At 37.2% G+C, this 16,569-nt stretch overlaps 1 protein-coding gene across 2 annotated transcripts in view; it reads right to left on the bottom strand.

Annotated features, from left to right (window-relative positions):
• Positions 1-4,616: 4,616 nt before the first annotated feature.
• The window catches only part of CNTNAP4 (contactin associated protein family member 4), a 307,324-nt gene continuing 295,371 nt past the window's right edge, over positions 4,617-16,569 (bottom strand). For both annotated transcript variants that reach the window (XM_034773172.1, XM_034773173.1), the window contains 3 exons: positions 15,444-15,662; positions 15,025-15,096; positions 4,617-7,798 (listed from right to left, as the gene is read on the bottom strand). In XM_034773172.1, the coding sequence (XP_034629063.1) occupies positions 7,605-7,798; positions 15,025-15,096; positions 15,444-15,662 (485 nt within the window). In that variant the 3' untranslated portion in view covers positions 4,617-7,604. The remainder of the gene's footprint in view (positions 7,799-15,024; positions 15,097-15,443; positions 15,663-16,569) is intronic.

Below are 16,569 nucleotides of genomic sequence, written 5' to 3'. Positions count from 1 at the left end.
AATACAGCAATGTACAAAACATCTTCTACAAAAATATAAAGCTATACTGTACTTCAATGCAAATCTGGACTTGGTGCATTTTTCAGAGGTTTGATATCATATTTTAAACTGAATCATACATGAATCAGTTACTATCCAGCAGGATTCACTGAAGAAAACTTACACTATAGAACTACTTTTTTTAACTTGCACAGGCATACATTTAAAAAAATGCATTTTCATTCTAAAAAGTACTTTCAGTGTTATTCAGGCGGGCATATACTATTTACTTATTTGCTGAAGAAAAAATGCACTCACCAGCAAACATCTCCAGACTAGTGCACATACTAGTTTAACTATACCATGAAAATTATCCCAGGCACACTGAAGCCATCAAAACTTATATGGTTACCAGTCCTAGCCAATATTGCTTCATCTAACAATCAGCATCTGAATGCTGCCAATAAACTGGTCACCAAGGCACAGCAAATGTCACTTCCCAATGTCCAGGGATAGACAGAAAGTACCCTGTCACTGACTCTGTAGTAGCAATCCTACCTGGAGAGTGCTGCACACTTTCCATTCAGCTGCTATCATCTTGAGCTCATGGTGGTGGACCAAACAGGAGAGAGATGCTGCCACTACCAGGAACTTTCACATCATCACTGGGCAGAATGAACAGCTATTTGGCTTTGGGCTTCCATGCCGGCTCTAGAGCCAGCCTAACGGGTTCAAGTGTAGTGTGGTTCACTGGGCCAAGACCAGCCATGCCGAGGGTATCCAGGACAGCCCACTGCTGTTGGGTTCCTTGGAGGTCTTCTCAAGCTGAACACCGCTGACTCTGACTGGAGGAAGGCCATTTAGCTATTGTGGTTCCTCCCTGTCCCCCCTAGCCTAGTCTTGTTTGTCTTGCCCACATACAATCACTGTATAGCTATAATTTGTGTCTGTTGCTGATACACAGATCACACATAATGGGCCTTCATTCCTCTTTCTTCCAAAGCTCACATTGACTTCAGTGGGAGATATGGCTGTTCAAGCAATGCAAGATTATAATAGACATGAAAGGCTGTAAAAACACAAATTGTTTAAGTTCTCCCCCCAACTACAGCATCACCATATCCTCAGCGGGTATAAATCAGCATGGCTCCATTGACGTCAGTGAAGGGAGATTTATACTGGCTGACATTAACAATTAGAAAGGAGTAAGATATCACATACACCTCTGTGTGATAACTTCTGACAAATATGGATTCTTTTTATTGGTGACCTCACTAAGTGCCCATTTGTTATTATGATCAACATTTTAGAGCACAAAATATAGAAAACATTAGCTTGCTGACACTATGTAGCTGTGTTAAAGGTAACAAGAAATGCTTATTTTTGCTGCAAAGATATCAGAATGTGCTTATGTTTAGTTATTTAATGAAGTGTTGTTGATGCCACTTAGTGCAAGAGATATGTGAGGCGATATGCAGGATCTATAATTTATATATGTAGAATGGATTTACAGCTATTAGTTTACAGTAAAGCTTTTTTTTTTTTTTTTTTTTTTTTAAATGTGCAACAGTAAATGTGGTAGAGATAGTAGAGAGCAGCCAGGGTGACTAGAAGAGTACTAGAAAGGGCTAATGAAGCAGACAAGAGGACTAGGGGAAGGAGGGATAATATCTGGGAGAGCTCAATATCCCAAGGAGCCTAAGAACATACGAGAAGCTGCCCAGGTACCTTAAACTGGACAAATTCCCTAGGGTAGAGTACACATGGCTTAGTGAAGGAGTAATTTACTCATTTTATACATTCACTCCTGGCTAATTCTGAAATCTTACAGCTTCACTGCTAGCAGCTACTTTGTTGTAATGGAATTTGTGCTCTGTTTTGTGCTTATCCATTTTAAATCCATCCTGTTCGCTTCAACTATTGCCCACTTATATGAATCTGCTGGGCACTGATTGCTGCTAACACATGGCATGTGAGTATATTTGCTCCTTATGCAATGGTCCAAGAACAATTTTTCAGGTGTGAATTTGTCCTTAAACACAGAATAGGAGAGGAAAATCAATGTAAAGACAAGGAATAAACTCCTGAAACAAATTGGCTAAAAAAATATAGGTAATTAACATATTGTTTAAAAGATTGATGCTGTGTTCCATTATAATAATATTAATCATTTATATAGTGATTTTTCAGCTTCAAAGTGCTTTACAACATTAATAATTCTACCTACACACAACCCAACTATTTTTCTCCCTATTATACATATCGAGCAGAAAGGTTAATGGTTTCTACAAGGCCAGAGAGGAGTGTGAGGGGTAAAATTTGAAGTACCTGGTTCCTTGTCTAAGGTTCAAATCACACATTTCTTTAGTCACAGAAATATGATGAATGTCTGACAATTACTTATGTCACTTTTAAACAGGCACTTATCAGTTCACTGATATTGTAGCAGAGGGTCATGTTCAGTACCCTTTTTTCTTGGCCAAGTGTCCTTTATGCTGGATACTTTCTAGTTAATGCTGGCCACATCAACTGTTTGCAGCATACAACTGTTTTCTAAAACAAACAAAAATAACCCCCCCCCCAAAAAAAACAAAACATGAGACTATATTGTGCTAAAAAATGGGGGGGGGGGAGAGAGATACAAAATTGTACACTCATGTCTTCTGTAGTGGGTATCACATCAGAATAGTTAGAGGATTCAAATGATAGATTTTAGTGAGCATTGTGGCACACAGATTTTTGTATTCAAATCTGAAAATATAGCCCAACCAGTACTCAGTCTCACATGGGTGCTGCTGGGTGCTTGGTGTCTAACACAACAGCCATTGATTCCTCCATATTCCCCCTGGAATTTAAGGGGATTTGGGGTGGCTGCTTCTTTTCCCTCATGTAGGATTTTAGGGCTTTCAGTAAAGCCCACTGCCTCACTTAATCTGCAAAACAATCTTCTGAAGGGAAGGCTGGAGATGCAGCCCCCTCCCCCAATCCTCCCCAAAATACATGGTTGATTGTTTAATAGAGCTGTGCTTGAAGTAGATACATATACACAATCCATTGCGTTTCTAATTGCTTGTTTGTCCAAAATATTGCAAGAATGTGGATTATTTCCCACTACATTACACACTGGACTGTCCATCATTTCACTCTTTCCAATCATTGTGTAAAGTATTAGGGCTGGTGTAGACCCTTGGCCTTGTATCTGACTAGATGGTACAGGAGACTCACATATAGAAATGGAGCTTTTTCACCTTTAAGCCATGGGTTCATATACTGCCTAGATCAGTAGAGACTGTGGGCCAGACCTCTATCCTTGGTTAGCCCCAATTCAATCTTATTTAAAGCAATGTATTTGCACAAGAATAGCTGAAGGCAGAATTTAATCACAGGTCCAAGAGAATGGACCTAGCAACTTATATGAAATGAGGTCATGGGTTCATTTCAGTTCCCCCAAACTATCACAACTAGCACCAGTTGGTTCCTTTCTTTGGCAATTGAAGCAGTGAGATAACACTAAAAGGGCTGAGAAGTCACACAAGCCCAGATCCTGAAAGGTACTCAGGCACCTAACTCTCTCTCCTTTAGCGTCTAAATACCTTTGAGGCTCTGAGCCATAGTCCCTCCAGAACAGAACTGAGGCAAACAAGCAGGGTTAATTAGCAGATCTTGCACCATAAATACTCCTGTCATATTCTGATGTTGGTTTCTTGTGCTGTCAGTTTGTCTTTATACAATTTTATCCTTTTATTTAATACTGATTTCTGCAGTTTTTCTAACTAATAGTGCTCAATCTCATTAAATGATCAGAAGCACCAGGGATTCATGTTTTGTGCTGCAGAATTAGGGCCTGATTAATAAACTTCTGATCACTTCAATTATGTGGCATTTTTGAATGCTCTGCAACCACACCCCAGAGAGTCATGTTTTCGCAACATGAAGTTTTGTGAATTAAATTATTTTTCTGTTGCAAACAAGAGGACACATTTTCCTGATAATACAATGTGGCACTGCGTAGCTCTGTACGGTTACAGCTTCAATATGAATGTGTGACCTTCCCGAGTTTTCTCAAGTTAATGCATTTTATTTCCAAAGTCACTTGTTGAGCTGTAATAATTATTTTGTTCATCCTGTGCCACATTCCATAAGTAAATATTAGCACCAGTGTTAATTTTGGGGCTGTATGACATGTTTCTCATTAAATGTTTGTAGCATGCTTTCACTGCATTTAGTATGTTACACAGGCTTGGGCAATGCACTAACAGAAGTGTTTGTTTGAAGATGAATGAAAAACAATTATTATTTTACAATGATTGACTAAATATAGGATGTATAAATGATTGCAGCCCTTATGCAGCCTTAGCCCACACAAAGCATTACAAATTTCCTCAGGTTTCATGCCACTGTTTACTGTCTATACAACTTAAAGAGGAGTGTATTTGCCATGGAAATGGGTCAGTGCATAGTAGACATGCTATGCTAGGTCTAGGATGCACAGCAGTTTTATAAATAACCACACGCACCAGTATGTTATATGCACTTCTACTTTTTTTACTGCTTTAAGAAAAAAAAAGAAGAGAGAATCAGTATATTGTCCTAACTTTAAACTTTTTTATACAAATTTTTAAAAATATTTTCCTCACTTTCTTTTAAAAATTGTTTTATTAACAGAGCGAGGCAAAAGATTACACATTGGGATAAGAGGGTCAAGGAAGGGACAGCACAATGGTGTACAATGTATCAGTGCACTTTGGTGCCACCATTTTGTTGTACCCATAAAAAGGCAGCAAATAGTGGATAATGTTGTTTCATTGACTCTGAACTTGTATATACCGGACTCCATCTATGAATATATGATCAGTCTTTCTATGGCAGAAAATGGGAATTTATTACTTCTGAGAGATGCAATTACTGTATGCTACAAATGTGTAGATGTGCATTCAACAACCCCCACCTGTTTTTTTTTTTCTTTTCTTCACACAGTAAAATGCCATAAAAGTTCTTAAACATAGTGTGTCATTCACACAGGGATTTTTTTTTCATATTTAATTATTTTGCAAAATGGGTCTTTACTGAGCTATGGCCTTCCTGTTGCCTTTTTTTTTTAAACACCCATCAATGAATAATGAAAGACTACAATCATTCTCCTGACAGAAAGTGAAAGAAGCAGCTTTTCTTTCCATTTTGACACTCAAAAACAAAGTTAAAACAAACAAATGGAGGAAGAAACAACAGGCAACTGGAATGTTAAATTTGTATATTTCCAACTTGTCCTGGTGTGGATACACTTTGGGTTCCTATTACAATCTGAAAAGTATATGGGAAGTGCCCACAAAGTATAGTGTCTCTTTTATAATTCAATCAAATATTTCTTTGTGGTGGCAGCATCCAACACATTGAGATCCCCAATATCATAAAGAGTTTAGTCCTGTCCCATATGGTCACTGCTGCACCCTTGACTGGTAAAGGTATAGGTAGCTTAAATGGGGTTCTTACATCAAGTGTTTATTTGGAATAGCAGTTGCACATAATGAATAGAGGAGAGTGGGACATTCATACCAGCGCTATGGAGGAGGGAAAATATTGACAGAGTCATTAGTGATAGAGGGATTTGATCCAAAGCCCAGTGAATGCAATGGAAAGATGCCCATTGAATTCAATACACTTTGGCTCAGGGCTTTAAAGAGTGACAAGGTGCTTCCCTCTTTAGAGAACAGGTTTGGGGGGGGGAGAAGAGGGAGAGTTTAAACCAGACTAGATGCAATTGCAATAAAACAATGTTTAATGGTTATGACCCAGGAAATGTAGGAAAAACTCAGCATTGAATAAAGAAGAGGGACAGAAGGAGACCGTGTGCCTAAAGGATGTGTGTTTGAAAAGGCTTCCAGTGTCAACAAAAAGGGGAGAAATGTACTCCTAGACATGAAGCGGAGCTGTAAAGAAGACAGTAGAAAAGGGATTGTGAGACTCCAGTGAGGAGTTAATAAAAGTGAGGAAGGAAAACAAACCTAAAGGAACATATTTTCAAAGAGACCTCAACTCACCTCTAAATTTACACCCATAATTTCTGTAAAGCAATTTTACACATGCACATTTTTGGCCAACTGCCTCAAACTTTTGTGCTCAGATAATGTATTTGGACATCTAGGGTGGGATTTTCAAAAGTGTTCAGAGTTGAGCTAACCCTAGAGTCCCATTGACTCAGTGGGTGCTACCATTGGTTTCAATGAAAGCAGAGTTAGGTCAGCACTCAGTAATTTCTAAAATCCCAACCTTATCTTTTCAGACAGAAATGATATTTGCATTCTTAAATCCAAGTTTTAGACACACAACGCTTAGTAACTCCAGAAAAGCTTATGTCCCAGAATGGCTCAGGCTTAGAGGCCAGACTTTTGAAAATTTGTCCTAATTATTCTATATGTTTGGCTTTGAAGGGAAGTTATTATAATTTACTGTAATATCTCACTGAGGTATTATTAGGTATTATTATGGGGTGCAGTGCAAGAGAATTAGAGCATCAGGAAGTGTGCTATTTTTAAAATGTCTTATCTTACCAGGATCAAAAAGAGAAACTGATTTCCTTTATTTTATACAAATTAACCTCGGGACTTGGAAGATCATATATCTGCTGCTTTCAGAGAGCACACCTTTTGTAGTGAAGGGAGACAATTACATTTAGGCTACATTGATAAATTTCCAAAATTTACCAGCCCTGGTACTCTATTTGTCCACCTTCTGCTGTTATTATTAATGATAATCAGTAAGTGAATGATATTTTACTCATCTTTACAAATAAGGAGCACTCAGAGGGTGCTGGATTATACAAATAATGTGGTAACTTGCTGCAATCCACTGCCAAACACGTGATGAAAGAGCTTGTATAATTTAGTGGCACACTTTGTGCACACTTCAGCCTGCACCCTGATAGAACTTCAAAATTAAATTCAGTAGCTAAAGATTATCAGTGTGTCCAATTGAATAAAAAGGGCCAAATGGATCCAATTACCCCATTCTCCATAGCCAGGTTAGAAACTGATCTGTTAATGTCATCATTGGTCATTTCACATGGAAAAATAAGTAAGGGTTTAGTTTTGGGTATCTGGGTTGATGGCTCACGAGTAGAAGTTGACACTGGCCAACAGTGGTGGAAAAGGGATTCAATATCAGGAAGCCACTGGGGATCACTATAAAGCAACATAGCAGAGTTTCTCAAGTAAACGTTACAGTTCAACTTTGACCTTGAACAAAATGCCTGAATCACAGATTTTAAAGAGATGGATGGGGGCAATAGCTTAACAATTCTCCCACTTAAAAACCATATTCAGCATTCACGTTAAAATTCAGTTGTAGAAGGTCACATCAGAACAGTCGGAAACTACCAACAATGAAATTGGTTACAATATCTATTTCACTGTTACATAAAATGCATTTACGGTATAATAGCTAAGGAATTCATGTAATTTAAAGAGGCCTCCTATAGCAATCACTGAGACTGAACATATGCAGTATAATAGGTCTCAAATCCATTGCATTTACTTTGAGTGCAAGAGCTTTTTTGTCCATTGAGAGCCCCTGGCTTAGCAAGAAAGTCAGACTGTCATTATTATATTAAATTAAATCATAAATGCCAATCAGAAGAAGTATTCCTTTTGATTTTCGTTGACTGTATTTTGCATGCTGAGCTCACATTTCAGGGCAGTCTCGGCACTGTCCTCATTTTCTGATCCTTTTGCCTCATTTTTTTTATATACGCTTTTTTTTTTATAAATGCGTACAGCTATGGCAGTGATGCAAAGCAGGATGAATATCACAACTGCTATCACACCTAGGGAGGAGAGAGGAGGAGAGAAAATTGATCAGATATACTAGACAAATAATAAGTGAGGTTCATAGCCCAGGTTCAACCAGTGTGTGCTGTAGAACCAATGTGGTGGGACCCCCAAGAGGGGAAATGGAAGTATGACAACAATCCCCCTGAAACTCCCAATGAAACTAGAACTTCAGGGCAAACTGGTGCAGCCCACAAATGAACAGGCCTGGCCAGAAAATGCAAGGAGTGAGGAGCATTCAGAAGAAGTGCTAATTCAATACCTCCCCTGGACATCCTTTTATGGAGTCTAGCCAGAATTTAATACTTCCCATCCCCAGATATGATGGTGCCAGTACCAATACCTGCCCTCCCTCTTAGAAGAAAATCCCCATTCATATGCAGTTTCCTTTGGAAGCACAAGTTGGGGTGGGCAGGTGTTCACAGCCCTAACTTATGCCCCCTACTCTGAACCAAGCCCTACATCTATACTGTATCATTACAGTCTACTATTAGATGTTTGTCATAATAATCAAGACATGCTTGATTGAAAAAGACCACATGTTCTTTGGGCCCCTAAGTGAAAAAAATGTGGGGTTATTTTCCTTCCTATAATCAGGATTGTGTCATTGTGTGTGATGGGTGAGGTGTGCACATGCCTGGTCCCTGAATGAACAGGAACATTTGTGGCTCCATGGATAGCATTGGCTTTGCTACTTCTTCAGATGTTTTTGATTTAGTCTTGCCATACAATACCAGCAGCACACCAATCATCACAACAATAACACAATAGTCCAGAGCCTGATGAATGGAGGAAAAATAAAGGGTGAGAGAAATATCTTCGAACACTTATAATTTGGGGAAGCACTCAGATATCATGGTGATGGTCACCATATAGGAGGCTAAATAGATTGGGCAGATAGGATTAAAGCTGCCAGTACTGAAGATTTATAGTACAGTTCCTGTAACAGGGTAGGGCAAGAAAGAGAGAAATGCTTACAGTTCCATATCAACCACGTAGCATAAATGAAAACAATGCATCCGTTCTAAAATAAAAGCAATGATTTGGCCATTTGTCATCATCTCATAAAAATCTACCATCTTCAAAATGCTTCATTTTATATTAAGTTACAAGGACCTTATTGTGAATTTTTTCTCTATATATAGAAATCTCACTGATGTTTTGAGTGCAGACTGACTGCATGATCTGGCCTCTATTAAGATACACCAGGATGTACACTGTTTTGTTTTACTGTAACAGCACATACATACTCTGAGGGCTTATCTATGCACAATTTTCTAAAGCAATAGAGTTAAGGTGGTACAATCCCTTATGTGTTAATACAATTATACCTGTAGAAAGGTGCTTATATTAGTATTAGGGGTTTAACTGATATAACTAAAGCAGCATAAAACTGCGTGTACTCTAGAGCTGTGTGAATTATTGATTTTTTGGTTTTATGGCACTTACAATAAAACAGTTTCAAGTCAGCCCAAGAACTAATTTATTTAAATGTCAGCAAATTGAAACATTGAAAAGAATAATTTGTGTCAAATTAAACATTTTGATTTGAAACTAAATGTTTCATTTTGATTTTTGAGTGTACTTTTCTTCTTAAATTAAAATAAATCAAAGGTAATTTCAAAACAAAAAGTCATTTTGATTGAAAAATCACAATATTTTGTTTTGAAAATGTTTAAATGAAACATTTCAACCTTTTTTTGAATTGTTGTAGTAGTTTTTTTAAACCAAAATAATTTGCCAAAATCGACACAAATTTGTGAGTCAACCCAAATCTGTATTTTTCACCAAGGAAGAGTTTTGGTTGAAAAATGTCACACACGTGTAGTGTACGCCACTCTTAATGTGTTCAATAGCAATAACCAGAGAGGTTTACATTAAAAATAGTGGGAACCTCAGTGTCTCTTGCAGTTCAAAAACAATTATGGTTTTAATGCAATTAAAAACATAACCCTCTAAAATGTATCTAGCACATAAATTAAGCATCTTTCCTACATAATAAGTAATTATGACAGATTTAGACACATGTGAAAACCCAGTATCAGGAACCAAGTGTAAAATCTTGACCACATATAAGTCCATGACAAATTCCCAAAGAGGACTTCAATAGGACAGAATCTCACCCCCAAAAGTTAGGATGTTTTTAGGTACTAATTTTTTGTTTGTATATTTGTTTTTCATTATGGCTGAATATACAGTAAATGTACAATGGGCATTTAAGACTTGCAGGTGCCTAAAGCTTGCTGGTGTTCTCAGCCATTGCTCAGTTAATAGTCTGAGTTGAGGTGCTTACTCTACAGTTGTTTTCTATTTATGAAAATGAAAACAAGAAATAGGAGGCAAAATTGTATCAAAGTTGCAACCTAAAATTAGAAAGTTAAACATTAAAGGTCCAACACATACGGTGGCACAAACAATCAGGGTCTTTGACCTTTGAGTGACGTAAACTGTGGAAGAAATAATTGTGTGTGCAAGAGTACTATGTTTCCCCTTCCTTTATCTGCCTAACCCAGTACAGATCCCAACTCTCTTCTACTGACCAATCATGTTTAGAAAGAGAATGACCCACGTCCTGGTGCTTTCCAGGGCACCCTTAGAGATCCTATACTTAGGGAAGTGGGTGCAAATCAAGCACCAGCCAGCTTGCATTTGACTATCCCAGACATGCTACTCACACTTGCTTTGTATCTGTGGGATGCTGTTGATGCTTGCACTCCATGGGACTGAATTTCCATTACCTTGCACCTCGAGTTGTCATTTACATTGATACACAGTGAGTACAAAGTGGGTGTGTTACCATTCTGATTTGGTAGCAATTAACATTCACGTTGTACAAATATAAATGACTAAACAAGATGTAAGGTAGTGGAGAATTAGGCCCAAGACTAGGAAACGTCAACATCCAGTGAGTTGTACAGCAGTCACTAGGCTGTATAACTGATATTACTGGAGATGATGTGTCAGATGAGAAGAACCCAATTTGATTTTTCAGAAGCCGAAATGAGTTTGCAGTGCTGACAGTAAGAAAAAAAATAATTTTATTTGTAAACTGAGAACATTTGATTTGGAAATCATTGAGTGACAGACAAACACAAAACCTTAAAATCGCATGTTTAATGTTACTTATCAGAGTAGAACACCTTAAACTGTGTTAAAATTGCAGTGTTTTTAGGTTCAATAACATCTTCCTTTCTTCCCTTGCTACAACTTTAAGCTTGAGATTTCAGACTATGGTATTTTTTCCCCCACCCTAACTGTAGTGTGTGCAGCAAAGGGTTTCTGTGGAGAGCCAAGTAACTGATTTTAAAAATCAAATGGATGTTTGTTCGTGTTTAAGTTTTAGGTGAGTTAACAATTACAGATCTTTCACAGCAGGTATCCTATTTCTGCTTAGGCCAAACTCCTTGCAATCTGCAGTACCAGTCTTCTAGAGAAAAGTGGTATCAGGATCAGACAAACTGTAGAAAGAATAGAAGGAGCATGTCCTGATGCAAAGTCACTTTAAGTCAACAGAATGCCTTTGAGCAAATGGTTTGGAGATTCTGAGTATAGGGCCCAATCAGAGTGGATGGATTATAGAGTGCAGACTAGATAGACTTACATATTCACAATCCAGTTATTGTGCTGTGAAGAACTACACTATGATTATCTAAATATCTTCACTCTGATTGGCAGAATATTAGAATAGCATATTATTACTGACATGCATCCGACAAAGTGGGCATTCACCCACGAAAGCTTATGCTCCAATACATCTGTTAGTCTTAAAGGTGCCACGGGACTCTCTGTTGCTTATTACTGAGAAAATTACAAACACTAGATAAAACAGACACCCAGAACCAATCAGAACTGAAGGAATGGCATAACTTGAAAAATCTGATTGGCTGAGACAATTCCATTTCAGTATAATAATAATCACAACTTTGTATTCACTAGAATGAAAAATTAAACTGTGTGCATAAGACTCCTCAAATGCCTCGATACCGCGGTGATTGGCACCTTATAATTGCTCCCACCCCCATTAGCTTGTCTACAAATTAGCCTAGGAAAGGTGCTTGATTCAGAAACACTTTTTTTTGGGGTGACACTTTGGTTTGCTGGAGGGGCCCTTTGGTGGGGAGGGTTCTCAGTCCCTTTTTGTCTGAATTAACCTTTCCTTGCAAGGCTGAGCCCATAAGTAGCATTTTTTTCTCAAATCAATGTTACTCAGTGACACTAAAATAACTGAAATCCCCATTGACAGAAATGGTCTGTGGGTGGAATTCATCCATGGTACAAAGGAACAACACCAGTTTTTTAATCATGACTTTATCATACCATAGGGTCCTGCATGAGGCTGTACAAATATATCTGCATACTTCTCACTTCCCACAAAAAAGGGGAATGAAGGTTGGTGATGGAGTGGGCCACAGACGACCCAGGTGAGGGGGTTATGGAATTCACTTTTACATTAACCTAGTGGTCCCTCTGCCTAAAGTGGTGGCCCTATAGCCTTGAATAGCAGTCATAGAGGGTCTGTGCTGCAATCTCACATTCCAGCCCTGGGTTAAATGTTGGATTTCACCCCCTCAGCCCACTCATCTTCACACCCATAGGCCATTATTTTTCAAACTTTGTGGGAGTGAAGCTAATTTTCTCCTATGAGAAGACATAATAGTTTGGTACTGAATAGTCTTCCTGATTTACAAGGAAATTTTGACAAATGAATGATTAAATACCAGAATAGAGGATAGTTCTAAGACCCTCTCAAGTTTGTGACAAATATACATATAACATGCTATGTACAATATAAATCTAATTAAGATTGACAGTACCAATTTAAGTTAAGGGTGAAAAACATTACAGGGATGTTGCAGTTATTCCCCAAACAGGCATTATAAAGCTAGAAAATTCAAAGTTAAGGATTAATTTAAAAGAAATTCAAAAATGTTAAGACATGGAAATGCACAATTAAGAAACCCAACACAATTAAGAAACCCTTAACTCTGCTCAGTAGTGACACTGTGAGAAAAAATGTGGGGAAAAAAGATGTTATCTATAAACATCGATTTCATTTAATTTGGGACTGCAAACACTATGAGACCTTAACCATAATCCTTTGGTTACTGCATGTCATTATTACCAGGCAGAGTCAAGGTTGATGAAGTGACTGAACTGTGCATGTCCATGCTATACAAAGTGTTTGCTAAAATATGGAAAACAAACTGTAAAAGAAAGAAATATTTTTTTTGGCTAACTGAGGCCTGGTCCAAACCCCAGTCAAATCAATGAGTCTTTCTATTAATCTTAAAAGTAGTTGGATCCAGTCCTAAAGCCATAAGCAGAAGTATCTATTATATTTTCTATAATTTTTGGTTGAGAAGTCCTCTGATCTGATTACTATTCATTGAACCTGGTACCAATAATACTAACCTCATATTTTTCTTTTCATACCTTTACCATATATAAAATTATCCACTCATTTCAGGACACTACATATAATTTCAGGACATTTCTAATACAATTCTAATGTCATTTCAAGACATTTCTTGGCTCTCCCAAACATTAGTAACAAAAGTAAAAGCACTGTCAACCTTCTGTATTGAACATTGTTAACCGAAAATATTCCAGAATTTGCCCTAAAACTGCAGACTTTAGCACTAACATTTAAGCAGGCAACCTTTGATCAACTGTTGTTTTAAGAAAGACACTTGTATCGACAATACGTCATTAATCATCTGCCATATTGGGTAGAGGATGCCATCATTTCAGTTGTTCTATATGTGACTGCATATTCTGTAGTTATAAATCCCTTATACTTGGTGGGAAGATTTGGTACTTTTATTCCACTAAATTTTGTACTTTGTATGTTCAGGCTCTTAAGGCCCTTGCAAAAGAAACATATTCAGAATTTAACCAGAGAAGACAAATGATGGACTCTCTTTTTTCAGTACAAGTCACTAATTGAAATTGAATCACTGAATGACATAGCAGAAAAACCATTTTCAGGACCAAAGAGAAGTTCCTTCATCTCTCCTCTTCCAAAGAAAAAAAAAATACCATCAGAAAACTCTCACAGGGTAGCTATTTAAAGAAATGTCACTGTCATATATTTGTTCCAGCATCATTTGTGGAAACTGAAATTCTACTGAGAGTTTTTTGTCCCCAGACTCACATTATCAGACTTGCTTGACTTCTCTGAAGTTTATCCTTCTGAAGAGAGAAAATTGTTAGGCTTTCTAGCAGCTCAGTTCAAAAGTTCTGAGAAGTCTGCAAGAACCATGATCAAAACCTGGATTTGCTGACTCCAAATCCATAGTACTCAATTTGAAGGTTTTCTATTGACAATATAATGTACACCTTGAACAAAATAAAATGAGACTTACACAAGATAAGTGCAATTTTATTTCATTTTGAGTGATTAAATTGTGTATGATTCTCCCACTGCAGAACCTTTAATAAAAACAGATTTTCTTAAAAAGTGCTTAAACAAGAACTAAATGTGATTTTCCTGAAAAAGCAGTTAGGTAGATCAGCAGAAATTGTAAAGAGAATCAAGAAAAACAATTCCCTGATCAACATTAACTATATTTTTAACATCTTAATGTGGATTTTATTTTCCAACTTTTTTGAAACACTGAAAATCAGTGCAAATGGAGCTCAATCCATGAGTATATTGCACTGAATGGCAAACCAAAATGAAACCTGCCTTGGGGTACAACAGGCATTCAAGCCATGCAAATTCCCCATTTTCTCAAGCATAAAGGCAAGGCAAAAGCTGTGCTGCTGAGATCTATTTAACAAAGGGCTTCCTCACTTTGAACATGCTCCATTGGCAAAAGTGAATTATTGTAAAAGCCAAAAAGCCATAAAAATGCACTTTCCTTGAAAATATGCTGTATGCCCTAAGGTATCCAAGTAGGTATCCATATCATAGATACTTGCATTAAGCAGCTTAGTAAACTGTTCTTAAAATGCTGTGCATCAATAGAGTATTCAAATATTTATATAAACTGTCACTATATAAGTTAATATAATAAGTAGACAAGAGTTAATGATATTTTAAAACATCACTTTGACTTTTTCACTCAGCTCCTAACACTTTGTAATAAAATGGAGCTTCTTTTAATTTGACACTGTTTTACTTGTGCACCCAAAAGTTCCACTGACTTCACTTTAGCATGGAAAGATTCAAAGTTAATTTAAAAAATGGTTCCAGTGAAGCTTTTATAGTCCCTATTACCTCCAATAATTGCAGAGTCACTTCGGATTGCATTAGCTAAGGGCTCTCCCTCATCTATTGGTCCAGAATGATCTGCAACAGAAAAAAAGGAAAATGACAGACAAGTAGAAAGGAGGATTCTCAAGATACTTATATATGGTTATGGTTCACACACAGTATGGAACTGTGAAGTTAGTGTGGGTCTACATGGTTCTAAAGATCAGTGTTGTAAATCACACTATGTGGAGGTGAACAGGAAAGTGAAAACATTAAGAGGAAATGACAGAGGCTAGAAAAATGGAAGAGAAGAACAAACAGAATAGAGCACATTTTCAATCTACCCCTGTCATGTATACCCACATTAAAAGATGGTAACGAATGAAGTTCTGAGAACTCTTCTTGTGTTTTAGAGGGTAAAACAAGTTACAGCCATATGCTACCTGCAAATGAATGGGTTGTTTCACTTGATGTTGAGTCAGCTCCAGTTGAAGTACCGCAGTTAGATTCAGTGAAGCGTCCCTTTACAGTGACTGGTGCTGAGCTGGTATGATGCAATGCAGACTTCAAAGGAGCAAAGTGGTTGAACTGCACTGAAGAGAGACATCCAATAAACCCCAGAGAGTTTGCCTTCATTGTGTCCTGATCTATATCATTACTTTCTGTCAATCAAAAGAAAAAGAACACAATCATAGTACAAATGTACAAAACAAAGTGAAAGAAGAATAATTAAATAATGAACCTGAATTCCTCTGACTATATTTATGCTACAGCAACAGATGTAGATTTGCTGAATTCCTTTCTTGTCCGTCTTTAATGAAAAGACAGCGAGATATATTCAACTTTTTTTTTTAAATGGATGACAGTTGCTAGTCTGCTGAGGGACATGCAGTTAACTCATTATAGTAAGTTGCAAAGCAAAAAGATTCAAATGCAACTAAAATATTTAAATTAAAATGTATCCCTCTTTCATTCGGCAAAGAAATAAAGTACATTCCTGAAAAATACATATTATACTATGCTCTTACTCATAAATATGTACATTATGGAATCATATTATTTTTACAGATTCACTACTCCTTTCCATCATCAGCATATCTGTCAAACAAAAAACATCTGCAGACCTCAGATACTGGGAACTCATACAGATGCCTTGCTTGTGAAATGTTAAAAATGAATATTGGTCTAATCTAGTGTACCTGTTAAACATGATACCTTTCCTGCTTCACTAAAGGGAAAAAAAACCCTACTAACTGTCTCTTGGGTTACCTTCATAAAAAGTATTGCCCTTTCAAAGCCCTTTGTCTACTTACCACCCAGCATTCCACTCTGGAGTGTTGATAGAACTCACCTGTGCTGGCAAATTTAATTTAAAAAACAAATTCTGGGTAACACATAATATTAATTGCCCCAAAGATATGCTTACAGAAAATAAGTTTCTGAGCGCTGTCCAAGTTAAATCATGCAGTCACAGCCTCTACATTACCAAATATTACAAAGTTGATAGAATGTATGCTCAGTCTAAGCACAGAAATTAGCTCATAACCTTTACAGTGCTGGAAGTTGTTA

The sequence above is a fragment of the Trachemys scripta genome, chromosome 6, assembly GCF_013100865.1.
Source record: "Trachemys scripta elegans isolate TJP31775 chromosome 6, CAS_Tse_1.0, whole genome shotgun sequence".
In the NCBI taxonomy this organism is placed as follows: Eukaryota; Metazoa; Chordata; order Testudines; family Emydidae; genus Trachemys; species Trachemys scripta.
The sequence above is the reverse complement of the archived record's forward strand: the minus strand, read 5'-3'. Positions and strand labels throughout refer to the sequence as shown.